We start from the raw sequence: 15,971 nt of genomic DNA on the forward strand, positions 1-15,971 counted from the left end.
CATGCCGTCGAAGTTAGCTTTCCTTAAGTTTAGGACCCTAGTTTCTGAATTAACTGTGTCACTCTCCATCTTAATAAAGAATTCTACCATATTATGGTCACTCTTCCCCAAGGGGCCTCACACAACAAAATTGCTAATTAGTCCCTTCTCATTACACATCACCCAGTCTAGGTTGGCCAGCTCTCTAGTTGGTTCCTCGACATATTGGTCAAGAAAACCATCCCTAATACACTCCAGGAAATCCTCCTCCACCGCATTGCTAACCAGTTTGGTTAGCACAATCTATATGTAGATTAAAGTCGCCCATGATAACTGCTGTACCTTTATTGCACACATCCCTTATTCCTTGTTTGATGCTGTCCCCAACCTCACTACTACTGTTTGGTGGCCTGTACACAACTCCCACCAGCATTTTCTGCTCTTTAGTATTCCGCAGCTCCACCCATACCGATTCCACATCACCAAGCCAATGTCTTTCCTTACTATTGCATTAATTTCCTCTTTAACCAGCAACGCACCCCGCCTCCTTTTCCTCTCTGTCTATCCTTCCTAAATGTTAAATATCTCTGGATGTTGAGTTCCCAGCCTTGGTCACCCTGGAGCCATGTTTCTGTGATGCCAATTACATCATATCCATTAACTGCTATCTGCGCAGTTAATTCATCCACCTTATTCTGATTATTCCTCGCATTGAGGCACAGAGCCTTCAGGCTTGTCTTTTTAATACACCTTGTCCCTTTAGAATTTTGCTGCAATGTGGCCCTTTTTGTTTTTTGCATTGGGATTCTCTGCCCTCCACTTTTACTATTCTCCTTTCTATATTTTGCCTCTGTCTCCATTTTATTTCCCTCTGTCTCCCTGCATAGGTTCCCATCCCCCTGCCATGTTAATTTAACTCCTCCCCAACAGCACTAGCAAACACTCCCCCAAGGGCATTGGTTCCGGTCCTGCCCAGGTGCAGACCATCCGGTTTGTACTGGTCCCACCTCCCCCAGAACCGGTTCCAATGCCCCAGGAATTTGAATCCCTCCCTTCTGCACCACTGCTCAAGCCACGTATTCATCTGAGTTATCCTGAGATTCCTACTCTGACTAGCACGTGGCACTGGTAGCAATCCTGAGATTACTACTTTTGAGGTCCTACTTTTTAATTTAGCTCCTAGCTCCCTAAATTCGTCTCGTAGGACCTCATCCTGTTTTTTACCTATATCGTTGGTACCTATGTGCACCACGACAACTGGCTGTTCACCCTCCCTTTTCAGAATGTCCTGCACCCGCTCCGAGACATCCTTGACCCTTGCACCAGGGAGGCAACATACCATCCTGGGGTCTCAGTTGCGGCCGCAGAAACGCCTATCTATTCCCCTTACAATTGAATCCCCTATCACTATAGCTCTCCCATTCTTTTTCCTGCCCTCCTGTACAGCAGAGCCACCCACGGTGCCATGAACTTGTCTGCTGCTGCCCTCCCCTGATGAGTCATCCCCCTCAACAGTACCCAAAGCAGTGTATCTGTTTTGCATGGGGATGACCGCAGGGGACCCCTGCACTACCTTCCTTGCACTGCTCTTCCTGTTGGTCACCCATTTACTATCTGGCTGTGTACCTTTTACCTGCGGTGAGACCAACTTACTAAACGTGCTATTCACGTCATTCTCAGCATCGTGCATGCTCCAGAGTGAATCCACCCACAGCTCCAGTGCCGCAATGCAGTCCGTCAGGAGCTGGAGGCAGATACACTTCCTGCACACTTAAGCGTCAGGTACACCGGAAGCGTCCCTGACTTCTTACATGGTACAGGAGGAGCATAACACATGTCCAAGCACTTCTGCCATGACTTAACCCTTAGATTAACATAAATTGGCAATAACAATGCTAAATGTTACTTACTGATAAAGAAGGACAAAGAAAAACTATTTAGCAATCACCAGCTAATCACTTACCCCCTTGGCTGTGACGTCACCTTTCGATTTCTTTCTACTTCTTTATTGCCTTCTCCCTGCAGCTGCACAAGCTGGCCTTTTGTAGGCCTCTCCGACCCCGGACTCTCGCCTCAGCGACGCACCTCCCGACTCCTGATCTCGCGGCCTTTTGTAGGCCTCTCCAACCCCGGACTCTCGCCTCAGCGACGCACCTCCCGACTCCTGATCTCGCGGCTTTTTGTAGGCCTCTCCGACCCCGGACTCTCGCCTCAGCGACGCGCCTCCTGACTCCTGATCTCGCGGCCTTTTGTAGGCCTCTCTGACCCCGGACTCTTGCGGTGCCCACATGTCTTGCAATTTTTTTCTTTTTAATGATATATCCAATTCCCTTTTGAAAGTTACTATTGAATCTGCTTCCACCACCTTTTCAGGCAGTGCATTCCAGATCATAATAGCTCAGTGCATAACAAAAATTCTCCTTATCTCCCCTCTGGTACTTTTTCTAATTATCTTAAATCTGCGTCCTCTGATTACTGACCCTTCTGCCAGTGAAAATAATTTCTCTTTATTTACTCTTATCAAAAGACTTGCATTTCTATTGCCCCTTTCATGATCACCAGACATCTCAAAAGCACTTCACACCCAATGAAGTACTTTTGAAGTGTAGTCACTGTTGTAATGTAGGAAGCGAGGCAGCCAATTTGCACACAGCAAGCTGCCACAAACAGAAAGTACAGAGGCAGCGAAGGGGGTCGGTGGGAGGAAAGAACAAAAGGGAATATCTGTGATAGGGTTAAAGGTTGGAGAGATTGAATAACACAAAGGGTGATGGTGCAAGTTAAAAGGGGGAGGGGGATAATGGGACAAGTAAAGAAATAAAAGATGGGTCTAGAAGAGGTGTAAATGTGAATAGCAGAATCAGCACTTTCTGTTCGTAAGAAAGGGGGCAGAGCTTATGATCGGAAATTGTTGAACTTAGTGTTGAGTCTGGAAGCTGTAAAGTGCCTAATCGAAAGCTGAGGTGCTGTTCCTTGAACTTACATTGAGCTTCATTGCAATAGTCTAGGAGGCCGTTCTCTGCTCTAAGGAGAAAACGCACCTTCTCTAGTCTCTCCACATAACTGAAGTCCCTCATCTCTGGTACCATTCTGGTCAATCTCCTCTGCACCCTTTCCAAGGCCTTATGAGATCCTTCATAAACTTTCCCTCATATATTAACAGTTCATGCAAGTATCCAGTTGACCAGTTCCCCAATGACCCAGTGACTGAAGAAGCAGACTGGTGTGCAACTGAGCCATTGAGACCAGTAAGGCTCCAAATGTGATGCCTGGTCTGCGGTGCATTATATGAGCTCTGCTGAATGGCGGTGGGAGTGCTGACATTGAGAAGTTAGTCAGAGTTCCCACCCCTTATTGCTACACAGTGACCCCAGCTAGAAACTACATGTGTGAACTTTGGATGAGTAGTATAGTATTAGTATGTATTTGGATGAGTACAGAAATTGGCTCCACTCTAATGCCCCCAGGCTCAAATAATTGGCTGATTCAGAGCAGCTAACTCAGCACTGGCTGGGGATGAAACCTGGAACCTTTCTATGGCTCAGCCAGTTGCCGGATAACTCTCTGAGTAACAGATCATATTGATACAAAAGATATAAATGGCAGAGAGTGTTCTCTGCCAATTCTGTGGAAAATACCAGAATAGATTGACGGGGACCCAGAAACATCCCATAATAGCACATACAGGTATGGATCCCACTGAAGATATCATGAGTAGTTTTAGACCCTGGCTTAAGATGGGTGTCACCAGGGTGGGCCAACTATTCCACAAGGGTAACATGATGATCTTTCAGTACCTTGCTGACACATGGCCTGTTCAACTGCTTTCAAATCCAAAGCTTATCACAAGGAGCTAGCAGCACTTTTTTTGTAAACCAGTTCCTTTTTTAATGGCCCTGATTTTAGCCCCTCACTGTATCTGGACGGATGCAATATTGGGCCCGTGTCCTCAAGTACCCAATTTGCACTCTTCCAGATTTTGAGACCTTGGAATTTGCTAGCCAAGCCCATCAAGCAAGCACAAACTTATATTTCATGAGTTTCTGCCAAGCTTTTCCCCGACTGCACAGCTTTCCCATATGAATAGGCTCATCACTACACCTCTGTCCCGGCCTGCTTTAGTATAATCCTTAAAGCAAGGTTGCTGTTATTGGAGTTGGTAAAAAACTGTTGGTTTTTTGCATTCAGCGCTTTTATATTTTTGAATAGTTTTTTGAACTGTGCATTTCTGCATTATTGCAAAACAATTTACTTTGGCAAGCCAGACTGTCCTGCAGTGCTTTTAATTGCTGTTGCATTACAACTTGCAGCGAACAACTAACAAAGTTTTGAGGATGGGAATCCCTTTGGCTGTTCCACGAATGGTGCATTATTAAATGAGGATGATGATTTCATGAGGGGTTGAAATTTTCAGCTTCATTGACACCTCAAGTGGTATGTGTGCACCTGTCAATGCCCAAGAACCCATATTTATTGACCGGACCTGTTCTACCTGTCAGAGCAGACTCATCTTTGCTGCCTCCACTTTACTGCAGTAGCATTGACCAATCAGTCGACGGAGGGTGCAAGGTGGGAGGTAAAGCATTGGAATGGTGGCGTCTAGAGGTAATAAAGGTGTGGGTGAGCGTTTCAGCAGCCGATGAACTGAGGCAAAGGCAAAGACAGGCGATGTTACAGAGTTGGAAGTAGGCAGTTTTGGTCATGGAGAGGGTGTGGGGTCGGAAGCTCGGCTCAGGGTTAACTAGGATGCTAAAATTTCAAACGATCTGGTTCAGCCTCAGACGCTGGTCAGGGAGAAGGATGCAGTTGGTGGCTTGGGAATGGAGTTTGAGGCAGGGACCGAAGAAAATGGCTTTGGTCTTCCCAATATCTACCACTTAAAAATAGCCATGCATCAACAGAGTGCAGATATAAGGCCCATGCCATGAAACAAGTTACTGTGGTGCATACCATAGGTATGCCGATGCAACGATTCTATTATATGAACTGCTTAGCTGGCATATTGTTCCAGCCAAGGTCTCCAAAGTAATAACCATCTGCTACATGTTGCATCATTTTGTATCAAAAGAGAAGTCATGATGAACAAGCTGTAGGCCAGCAAGAAGAGAATGAAGAAAATGAAGTCAACATAGAGATATCTGGTGTGTAGGCCATGAGGTTTGTCTGTCAATCTGTATTGGGAGTTATTTCCAGTAACGGATACAACTCAGACTCTATATCCAGAGGTTTAATGCCACTACCATCTCTTGAGGCCCACAATGACCAACAGCAACCTGCCACCGCAGATGGTCTTCCTACTCAGAAAGCACTTCATGAAGCACACGATTGCACAGTAGAAACACAAATTAAAATGTTTCCCTTATGGGGGAAGCATAGTGATAGGGATTTGAGCATTGCATTACTGTAAGTATCATGAAATAAACTATGATCAGTTATTACTCAGTGCAGTCTTTGCTGGGGAGGTTTTGGAAAGATAACAAATGATGAGAGGAAGCTGAAAGATGGCCATTGAGCTTCAACAGCAGATAATGTGCTGAATGTCCTTTGGGGATGGTCAACATTTATGTTCTCATTGGAATGACAACACTGCTGAGGGCACAGATATATCCATTACTGGAAGTAGTTCTTGATCACAAATTAATGGACAATTCTTGCAGTTGCGCACCATATCTCTCTACATCAACCTCCTCCTCCTGCTCTTCCTCATCCACTTCTGGCTGACTTGAAATGATTTGCATGACAGTATATCTCCAAAGTGGGTGGAGCCTACAATTATTAGCTGTTCCCACCTGATTCCATCTTCCTATCAATTCTGTTAGTGGATACCCCATCATCATCATAGGCAGTCCCTCGAAATCGAGGAAGACTTGCTTCCACTCTAAAAGTGAGTTCTCAGGTGAGTGAACAGTCCAATACGAGAATTACAGTCTCTGTCACAGGTGGGACAGACAGTGGTTGAAGGAAAGGGTGGGTGGGGAGTCTGGTTTGCCGCACGCTCCTTCCGCTGCCTGCGCTTGGTTTCTGTATGCTCTCGGCATTGAGACTCGAGGTGCTCAGTGCCCTCCCGGATGCTCTTCCTCCACTTAGGGCGATCTTTGGCCAGGAATGCCCAGGTGTTGGTGGGGATGTTGCACTTTATCAAGGAGGCTTTGGGGATGTCCGTGAAACATTTCCTCTGCCCAACTGGGGCTCGCTTGCCGTGCAGAAGTTTTGCGTAGAGCAAGGTGTCAATCACAGCCATTACGGCATTGGAGAGAGAAACTGTGCCTGCATTTGATTGCTTTGTGCTTTGAGGTATCTCTGTAGATATCCATAAAAATATCACTTGCTCTATGGTGCTCTACATTTGAGTAATTCCCTTACGTATGATGGCAGGGATATTGAGGTACAATGCTACATAATCTTCACTAACAGCCACAAGTTGCTGATGGTGGATTTAAAGGGTGTCATAAAGCCCTTTTCCTTCTCCTTTAACTCATGCCTGAAGGCAGGCCCAGTATAATGCCACTCCTTGTTCATACAGCAGAGAAACGTGGCCTGGACAGATGTTTCCTGTTCTCCTGCCATCTTTAACGTTAAAAGTTTAATTTGTCGGTTATAGTGTCCCTTTAATAAGGGGGCACTTGTATTAATGTTTTCAAAAATAGTTGTAAGCAGTGAAGTGAATGTGAGATGTAACAGTATTTTTAAATCTGATGTTATTTGTCTCTTCTCCCCCCCCCTCCCCCCAATCAAAATAACAAGCAGAGTAAGGATTCCTGATAAATAATGACAGTTTATTTGACCTTAGTTCTTTTTTGTTAAGTCGCTCTACATTTTGCTCACATGCTACTTACAGAGACAGGCATTTGATGTCATCATGGCTGCACTTACCTGGAGAGTATGGCATATTCAGGGGATCAAAAATTTATCGCGATTATAATCAGGCAAGGAAGGAGAGGGTGTTTGGGGGTGACACTGAGTCAGGGTGCTGTCCTTTTCAAGGTTTGGTGCAGAATGATGTTCTGTGTTCAAGCTGATTTACACCCTTGTTGTAAAGGTGTTAAATAGGGTCATGTAATAAGGGCCATCAGAAGAGCCAGCCTGCCTGGTATCTCTCGAGAGAGATCAGTGCCCATTCTTGTTGGGAAAGAGACAAATAACAGATTTTAAAATACTGCTACATCTCACATTCACCACACTGCTTACTTGTTGGTATTCACACTTGAATAAAGGCCACTTGGGTGAGGTGAGGAAGGGCTGCTGGCAAGCAGAAAACAGTGCCCCAGACAGTAGTCAATGGTAATCGGAGAAAACTGGAAATAAAAATAAATCTGAACATTTGTTCCCTGAAAACATCAGATGTGTCAACTGAAAACATTTGTTGATAAATTAGGCAAATTCGTGAATCGATGTCTGACTTTGTGATGGGATTTCGGGCACCATATTAGCCAGACAGTTTGTTGTCTTTGCAATTCTTGATGAATATCTTAACGGTGCAGAACTAGTCCAGAAAACACAGTTACATGTGAACACACAAGAGTAGCAATTTGCCGCAGTTGCACTTTAACTAAAACAGAATTGCTGAAGGAATAATCTTTGGTTTCTTTTAGGTGCCAAAATGATTTACGTGCCTGTGGAGAACACAATGGAACACCTTACACTTCCTGAATTTGAGAAACCTCGTGACCCTGCAGTGACCTTCAAGAGCAGTAAAATGGAGTCTTCCATATAAGGATGCACAGAAAATAATGAAAAGTTCATAGATTCATATTTTTTACAAAATGTCATTTTCTTATATACTCCCGACATCATGTAACACAGACTTGACTTTGAAGTGGTCAGTGAACAAATTTAGAAAGATAGTGATCTGAATCAAAAGATATTGCAGACCTGTGCAATGTTTGAGTATGTTGGTAATTGACAGTGTATTTTTTCTCCCACGTGTCCCCTTTACTTTAGGTGTCAGGCAAGGCTCAGTGGTCACTCTCTTATCTCAGAAAGTTGTGGGTTCAAGCCCCACTCCCGTGACGAGCACAAAATTGAGGCTGATACTCCAGTGCAGTACTGAAGGAGTACCAACCTTTCAGATGTTAAACTGAAGCCCTGTCTGCCATCTCATGTGGACATAAAAGATCGCTGGGCACTATTTAAGGAAGAGCAGAGGAGTTGTCCTGGTGTTTTCCTCAATATTTACCCCTCAACTAACATCACTAAAAAAAAAATGATCTGGTCATTTAACTCACTGATGCTTGTGAAACCTTGCTAAATTGGCTGCTGCTCACGTTGCAGTGGAGGCTATACTTCAAAAGTACTTCATTGGCTCGGAAGCACTTTGGGATGTGCTGAGGACCAAAAAGTCACGATATAAATGCAAATGTTTCCATACTGTCTTTTCCGTGAGTCTGTGTTATCAGTGAGAATGGTGATCAAAAACCTCTTGCCAGCCATGGTGCAAATTAAAAAGTGCAAAGAACATCTCAAGACTGTATGTCGCAGTTTGAATGTCCCTAGATGATCATATTTTTAATTCTTTAATACAACTGAAGGAAAACAGAAATGGTGCTTTAATGGGACAGCCATTTCTACCCTGCTTTGCATATCATGGGTTGGCAACTCTGGTTGGACGTATTCCTGGAGGTTTCATCACATGACCTCCCATGCCCCACAGCACCGTCCCCACCATTGGTCTACCAACATGCCCACCCTCACGGCGCACCGCCTTCCCAACACAAGTTGAGAAGCAAACAGATTCTTCATTACTTGAATAGATGATTCTCAACTTGTCAAGCAGCCCTTTTTCCAATCTCCAATGTTTTTTTAACTAATAAGCAAAAGTGTGCAAAGAAAGTGTTAAAAGGGTACTATTCGTTTAGTGTACCGATGATTTTCTCCAGGATTGTTTGCAGCAGAATCCTGGAGATCAATCTTCAATTCCTGGAGACACCAGGACAACCCTGGAGGGCTGACAACTCTGTACATCTGCTGCAACATACATAATGGTCCCTTTACATTCGCAGTTTTATAATTAAGACAGGCCATAGGATTTTTATCCCATGATTAGTTCCTCAATGTCTTGTCGGCAACTGGGGAATGCAATTGTCAAAAAAAAATCAATTTTGCCCACCTCATGGTCCCCAGTCTGTCGGTGCACAGCTTTCTGGGCCCTCCCTGCATATGAAATTTCAACGTGAGTGTGAGGTTTCTGCTCAAGCCTTTGAAAAAGCCAATGAAACATCTGCCAGATTGATTTGAATGTTCCTGCCAACAACTAGAATTATCTTCCACAGCTGAACTGTCAACATCACATCAACAATTTATTGCCCGACAACGTTGTGCACTTTTTTCCTATGAATAACCACTTGTCTTATCCACAAGGCATATCTGTAACTGAGAAGAATGGTAAATAGTGAAATGCAGGCACCAGTTACTTGGCTTAACTTAATGCAGCCGGTTTTCCTGGGGCTCATAGAAACTGTATGGGCAACGCAGTGGAATTGCGATGTACCTGACATCACTTCTCTGCACCCCCAATTTCCTCTTGGGGCTAATTTGCATGTCATGGGTATTACATAGGCAGGTCTTGAGGCCTCCCACTGGGCATCGCCGTGAGGGCATAAGAGATTAAAGCACTGCTGAAGGCTATAAAAGCCTTTAGTTACTTAAAAGGGTCTGGAGCATCTTGGGGCTTTGGGGGAGCCAGTGGAGGGAGTCAAGAGGTCTGAGCCTGGATATGCAGTGTTGAAACCTACAGCTGCAGCCAGAAGTGATTTTCATCAGAAGATCATGTTTTAAAATGGCAGTGCAAAGCAGCAAGATTTTGTGATCACAGTTAAAAGAAACAGTTTGCAATCCAAAGAGGACTAGTCACATAAGAGGACCCTGCTTTGATGCCAAGGCCAGTGAGCAGCTATTGCAGGAAATAGAGCAGAAAGAAGCTGCCTTACTTGACATGGAAGGAAGGTCATGAAGGCAATGGCATGCAGGGCATGGCAAGAGGTAGCAGAGGGCATAAACACCAGCAGCACCATGCCAAGGACATGGGTGCAGTGCTGAAATAAGTTTAATGACCTCATCAGGAGGGGGGAGAGTAAATATGAACTTTTACACTAATTTAAAAATGCCCGAGGATAATTTTACCACTTGGCCAGTTAACTGACAGAGCAGATCCAATGGAAATGAATATTGGGCGGGTTCTATAATGGATGGGTGATCCCCCTGCCAGTTTACCGCCCAATGGGGAAAGGTGAAAATGACCCCCTTGTCCGCCGTGTGGCAACTATTTAGTATTTTCTATCACACAGTGACAAGAACAAGTTAAAATAGCATCATGTAGTAATGGTGCAATCTCATACACAATAGGGCATGGCTCTGTCATCACAAGCCAAACTCGCTTCAACAAGTACTTGCAACTGGAGTAGGCCACTCAGCCCCTCGAGCCTGTTCCACTATTCAATTACATCATGTCTGATCTGTACCTCAACTCCATTTAACTGCTTTTGATCCATAATCCTTGAATACCCTTACCTAATAAAAATCCATTGATCACAGTCTTGAACATTTAAATTGATACAGCCTTTAGGGGAAAAGAATTGTATGTTTCCGGTACCCTTTGTGTGAAAAAGTGCTTCCTAATTTCATGCTGAATGGCCTATCTCTAACTTTAAGATAGTACTCCCTTGTTCTGGATTCCCACCCAGGAGGAAATAGCTTCTCTGTGTCTACTCAATCAATCCTTTTTTTTCATTTTAAACATTTAAATTAGATCACCCCTCAACCTTCTAAGCTCAAGGGAATATAACCAAGGTTTATCCAACCTGTCCTCATAATGCAACCCTGATAGAATTTTGGTAAACATGAGCTGGACTCCCTCCAATGCCAATATATCTCTCCTGGGGTGTGGTGCCCAGAACTGAGTGCAGTACTCCAAATGCAAACTGACCAAGAGTCAAGCATAACTTTTTGCCCTATGTATTCAAACCCTCTTGAGATAAAGGCCAATATTCCATTAGTTTTTTTGTACCTGTACACTAGTATTTAGTGATCTGTGTACCTGGTCACCCAAATCCCTCTGCTCCTCCACAGTTTCTAGTCTCTCACCATTAACAAAACATTCCGATTTATCGTTCTTGGATCCAAAGTGGATGACCGCACACTTCCCCGCGTTGAACTCCATCTGCCACAGTTTTGTCCACCCACATCTGTCTTTGTCCTTTTGTAACTTCCGGCTTCCATCTGCACTATTTACTGTTCTAAGGATCTAATATAGCAAAGATCAATAAAGCAGCAGTATAGTAACTGTTATATATGCAGACTATAGATATACTCTCTGTGTAGTCACTGTATAGTTGCATAAGATGGAGACTTGTTTACCTGATGTACTATCAATAAGGTTTACACTGTGTATATATATGCTGGCACCACTAGAAGGTGCAACTGGTGAAGACCGGGGTTTCCTGCCCTGGAGGCAGGGGCTGTATAAAAGGGGAGCCACCATGCGGCTGCCTCACTCTGGAGTTACGAGTAAAGGACCAAGGTCACTACAGTTTGAGTACAACACATTGCCTCGTGGAGTCATTCATAAGTACACTACAGACATAAACATAAACATAAAAATTTACAGCGCAGAAGGAGGCCATTTCAGCTCATTGTGTCCGTGCCGGCCGACAAAAGGCCGCACGGTCTTTGGTCAGCAGCCCTAAAGGTTACATATAAACCTATGAACAATGACAGAAAGGCAACGAGCACCCAGCCCAACCAGTCTGCCTCACACTACTGTGACACACCTTATACTGAAAAAATAGTTGTTCTGTATGTATAACATAAGTATATACCCTGTACACTCAATGTACAGTTACATAAGACTACTGGATGTATCTTCACACTGTATACACTATGCTTGTACCACTAGAGGGTGCAACTGGTGGAGACCTAGAGTAACCAGGTAACCAGGTATAAAAGGGAGCTCACCATGCTGTACCCTCACTCAGGAGCTGTAATAAATGGACTAAGGTCACCACAGTTGAAGTACAATACCTAGCCTCGTGGAGTCATTACTAGAGTGCTTACAGACACAATAACTGGCGACGAGATTTTGAATTTCCATGCGAAAAATGGCTAACCTTGGCAACTTTCAACAATTCACCAAAGAGGAAGATTGGGAGGCCTTTGTAGAAAGGCTAGAACACTTCTTTATTGCAAACGACCTGGCGGGAGACACACCGACCTCGCTGGCTGATAAGCGCAGAGCTATCCTGCTCAGCAGTTGTGGACCCACCGTTTATGGTCTCATCAGGGACTTACTAGCCCCAGAGAAGGCAACAACCAAAACATATACGGAGTTCGTAATGCTAATGCAGGAACAGCTCAAACCTAAAGAGAGCATCCTCACAGCCAGACACCGGTTCTACACACACCGACGGCCCGAAGACCAAGAAATCGCAAAATATGCTGCAGATCTCAGGCTGCACCGTGTGATTTTGGTGACCACCTCACCAAAGCGCTGAGGTACATCTTCGTTATTGGAATCGGCCACGAGGGCCTTCTCCACAGGCTGCTTTCAGCGGACACCACGGTCACCCTGCAGAAGGCAATTAAATGAGCCAAGCGTTCATGTCCTCGGCCTGCGATTCCAAGCAGATGACTCGCCCCCAGGACTCTAACCCGGCAAGTACTGTGAACCGACTGGCGCCTTTTAAAGGCCAGGCTGCTGCAAGCGGTCTCTCCCAGGGTAGAGAGAACAGAACCCTGAGTACCACAACCCTGAGTCCACCACATGGGGCCAACCGGCCAGCCTCATGCTGGCGCTGTGGAGGAAATCACGGGGCCCACCAGTGCCGCTACAAAGACTATACTTGCAAAGGCTGTAACACGAAGGGCCACCTACAGCGAATGTGCAAGAGAAATTTTACTCACCGAGTCGCTGAAGAGTTGGCCGATCATCCAGACTCCAGCGATGATGAAGAGAGAGTCCATGAGGCAGCTCAGCCCCACGATGAGGTGTATGGTGTGTTTTCCTGCTCCACCGCGAGTTCCCCATTGAAAATGGAAGTTGAAATCAACGGTGTTCCAATCTCGATGGAGGTGGACACAGGGCAAGCCAATCGCTGATGAGTCAGGCGGACGTTGAGAAATTCTGGGACAATCCAATCGAACGACCTAAAATGATCCCGATCCAAGTGAAGCTGCTCACCTACACAAACAACACCATCCCAGTCGTTGGCAGTGTGGATGTCCAGGCGTTCCATCGCGGCGCGATGTACAAGCTACCTTTGTGGATTGTTGCTGGTGATGGTCCAAAACTGCTCGGAAGAAGATGGATGAAACAAATCCGTTGGAGCTGGGAAAATCTCCAGGCCCCGGCGATCGACGTCCAACACGGCCCCAAATTTGGATCCAGCACAACACCTGAAAAACCAACTGCCCAACTCGACTACATGGAGATGACACAGACCGCTCAACCCAACGATGAGATGATCCAGCCCGAACGACCCGACCTCACCTTCCAGGCTCCAGTGGCAGGACTCCAGGGGAAGAAAATCATGCAGAAGGTAACTTCCCTGCTTCCGTGGCAGAACCTGGGGAAAAAAGGATCACCGCAGCCTACCTCGTGGAGAGAAAGAAGATGGCGCCCGCACCACGAGGTGAAGCGCCTGAAGTAAAGATGGCGGTGGCCAGACCACGAGGGGCAGCGTTGAGGGAGCAACAACTGATGCCGAGCAGCGAACCGGATTGGGGTAAAGATTGCAAGGCCCTTTTAAAGGAGACCGGCAACCCATCACAATTAAAGGGACAGTTCCACTCTTTATACAGAGATGCTGGTAATACACATGTAAAAGATGTAATTGACAAATGGAAGTATGTAAATGTAACTTTGTACAGCGATGCCGGTAGTACACATGGAAAAGATGTAATTGACAAATGCAAGTATGTAAATGTAATTAACTGTGTCGAGTCAGGCAATTGCGCTCGGAGCCAATGTATTATGACAGTAAATGAAGAAATGATGTGTGATGCCAGGTTCTACATGTACGCCGACAAAAACAAGGGCAACCTCCCGTCGGAAGCACCCAGGTCCAGCGGGCTACCCGATCACGTAGCCTGCGTCTCTGGGACCAATGCGATGCCCCAGGGAGTGTGGCCACACACAGAGGGAGCATACCAGCTGCAGGACCAGCGATCAGCGAATGGAAAAGGCACCTCTACTGGTACTCTGCCCCAGATCGGCTCTGGCCACCAGGGCCAGTACCGGGAGCAAGAGGCTCGCACCCTCCAGCCCTTCTGATGGGACCTGGGATGACCAGACTCCCACTACCACTGAAGGGCAGCAGGGAGACACTGCAGCCCTCAAAGGAGGACAGGGAGGCCACACACTCCTGTGGCTCTGCCCACCACTAGGCAATGGCAAAGGCCCTGAGACTCAGCCAGGTGAGCGATCCGAGCCCACCCAGCTAGCAGGGGGTGCAACTCCGCCATCAGACAACCTGGATACAATTCGGTTACTCTGGAACTAGCGTCCTCACCCACCTGCACCTACACAACCCTACGCAAGACTGTGATACCACGTATATCCCTTACCTGTAAAATGTACTTGTTCCACTACTGCAAAACCTGAACAGTGATGTAATTAATCCTATGTATTTTTTTTTGTTCTTTCCTTTTGTATATGTATGCACATGCAAGTGTTGAGCCACACACATGGTCTATGAATGGCGGGGGGGTGAAATGGATGTATGTAGCCATGGACACACATGGATCACACCTAGAACCCACTCAACCCCCACTGCAACCTCTAACCGTCTACTGCTGACCATTTCCCAATGTTGTGGCAATAAGGACTTGGAGGCTTACAGGAAGAGAGCCAAGCCAAAGCACAGACAAGGTGCAAGGGCTTTGGGCAGTCAAGTCTAGGGCCAAAGCATACAATGCATAAGACTTAGGGGAGAGTGATGTTGTGTATGTGTAACTTAAGTATATACCCTGTACACTCAATGTACGGTTACATAAGACTACTGGATGTTTCTTCACACTGTATACACTATGCTTGCAGAGGGTTCAACTGGTGGAGACCTAGGGGTCACCTGTACACGACAGGTAACCAGGTACAAAAGGGAGCCCACCATGCTGTACCCTCACTCAGGAGCTGCAATAAATGGACTAAGGTCACCACAGTTCAAGTACAATACCATGCCTCGTGGAGTCATTACTAGAGTGCTAACCGACACAATAATAGTAACTATATCTACTTCAGAATGGAATGGGAAAAGGCACTGCAATTGTTGTAGGGGATAATGATGCTGCAGTAAGTCGTTACTGTTGTATATGGAGAAAGAGTCAGACTGAACACTGTGAGCTCAAAGTAAAGTGTGACCTGAGTCTTTTATTGCAGGTCTCCAGAGTGCCTCTCCAACCTGTGAAGCCTCCTTAAATACCTGTGCTCCCAAGGGATTATGGGATCCCTTTGGACTCCAGTTAATGAGCCCTCTGGTGGCTGTACAGAGTAAATATAAGTCCACATATATAACAACACTCGCCCCCCCCCCCAAAGTCAATAGTGTAACTATTTACAATGTGAGTCGATCTGGGGCCCGACTTGCCCTGGTTGATCGTCTCGGTGTGAAAGCTGGTGTTGTTGAATCATTTGTTGGGCCCTCGCTGGGCTGCTGTGCAGCTGGTCTTGCTGGGCTGCCTGGTGTATTAGGCCCTGCAGGGCTACTGTGAATGATGGGTTCTGCTTCGTGGTGAACCATGGTGTCGGTTGCCACTGGTGTGTATGTTGGGGGATCAAAAAAGGTAGGGTCAAAACTGGGTTGCTCTGGATAGTCTGTGACTCTGACTTTGATTTGGTCCAGGGTGTTTCCTGTGAATGAGTCCATTCGAAAGTTTGACCCGAAACACCCTGCTCCCCTCTTTGGCCACGACAGTGCCAGAAAGCCACTTGAGACCTTGTCCATAATTTAATACAAATACAGAATTATTTGATTTCAATCTCACGTGACACATTTGCGCTATCA

The 15,971-nt window shown here is 45.9% G+C and overlaps 1 protein-coding gene across 1 annotated transcript in view; it reads left to right on the forward strand.

The window, feature by feature from the left end:
- Positions 1 to 14,242, forward strand: part of slc10a1 (solute carrier family 10 member 1) — a 37,369-nt gene extending 23,127 nt beyond the window's left edge. The window contains exons 5-8 of the mRNA XM_070877885.1: positions 7,572 to 7,670; positions 8,251 to 8,357; positions 13,314 to 13,508; positions 13,913 to 14,242. Coding sequence (XP_070733986.1) covers positions 7,572 to 7,670; positions 8,251 to 8,357; positions 13,314 to 13,508; positions 13,913 to 14,242 — 731 coding nt within the window. The remainder of the gene's footprint in view (positions 1 to 7,571; positions 7,671 to 8,250; positions 8,358 to 13,313; positions 13,509 to 13,912) is intronic.
- The last annotated feature ends 1,729 nt before the right edge of the window (positions 14,243 to 15,971 follow it).

This window comes from Pristiophorus japonicus, chromosome 4 (assembly GCF_044704955.1).
Source record: "Pristiophorus japonicus isolate sPriJap1 chromosome 4, sPriJap1.hap1, whole genome shotgun sequence".
Taxonomy (NCBI): Eukaryota; Metazoa; Chordata; class Chondrichthyes; family Pristiophoridae; genus Pristiophorus; species Pristiophorus japonicus.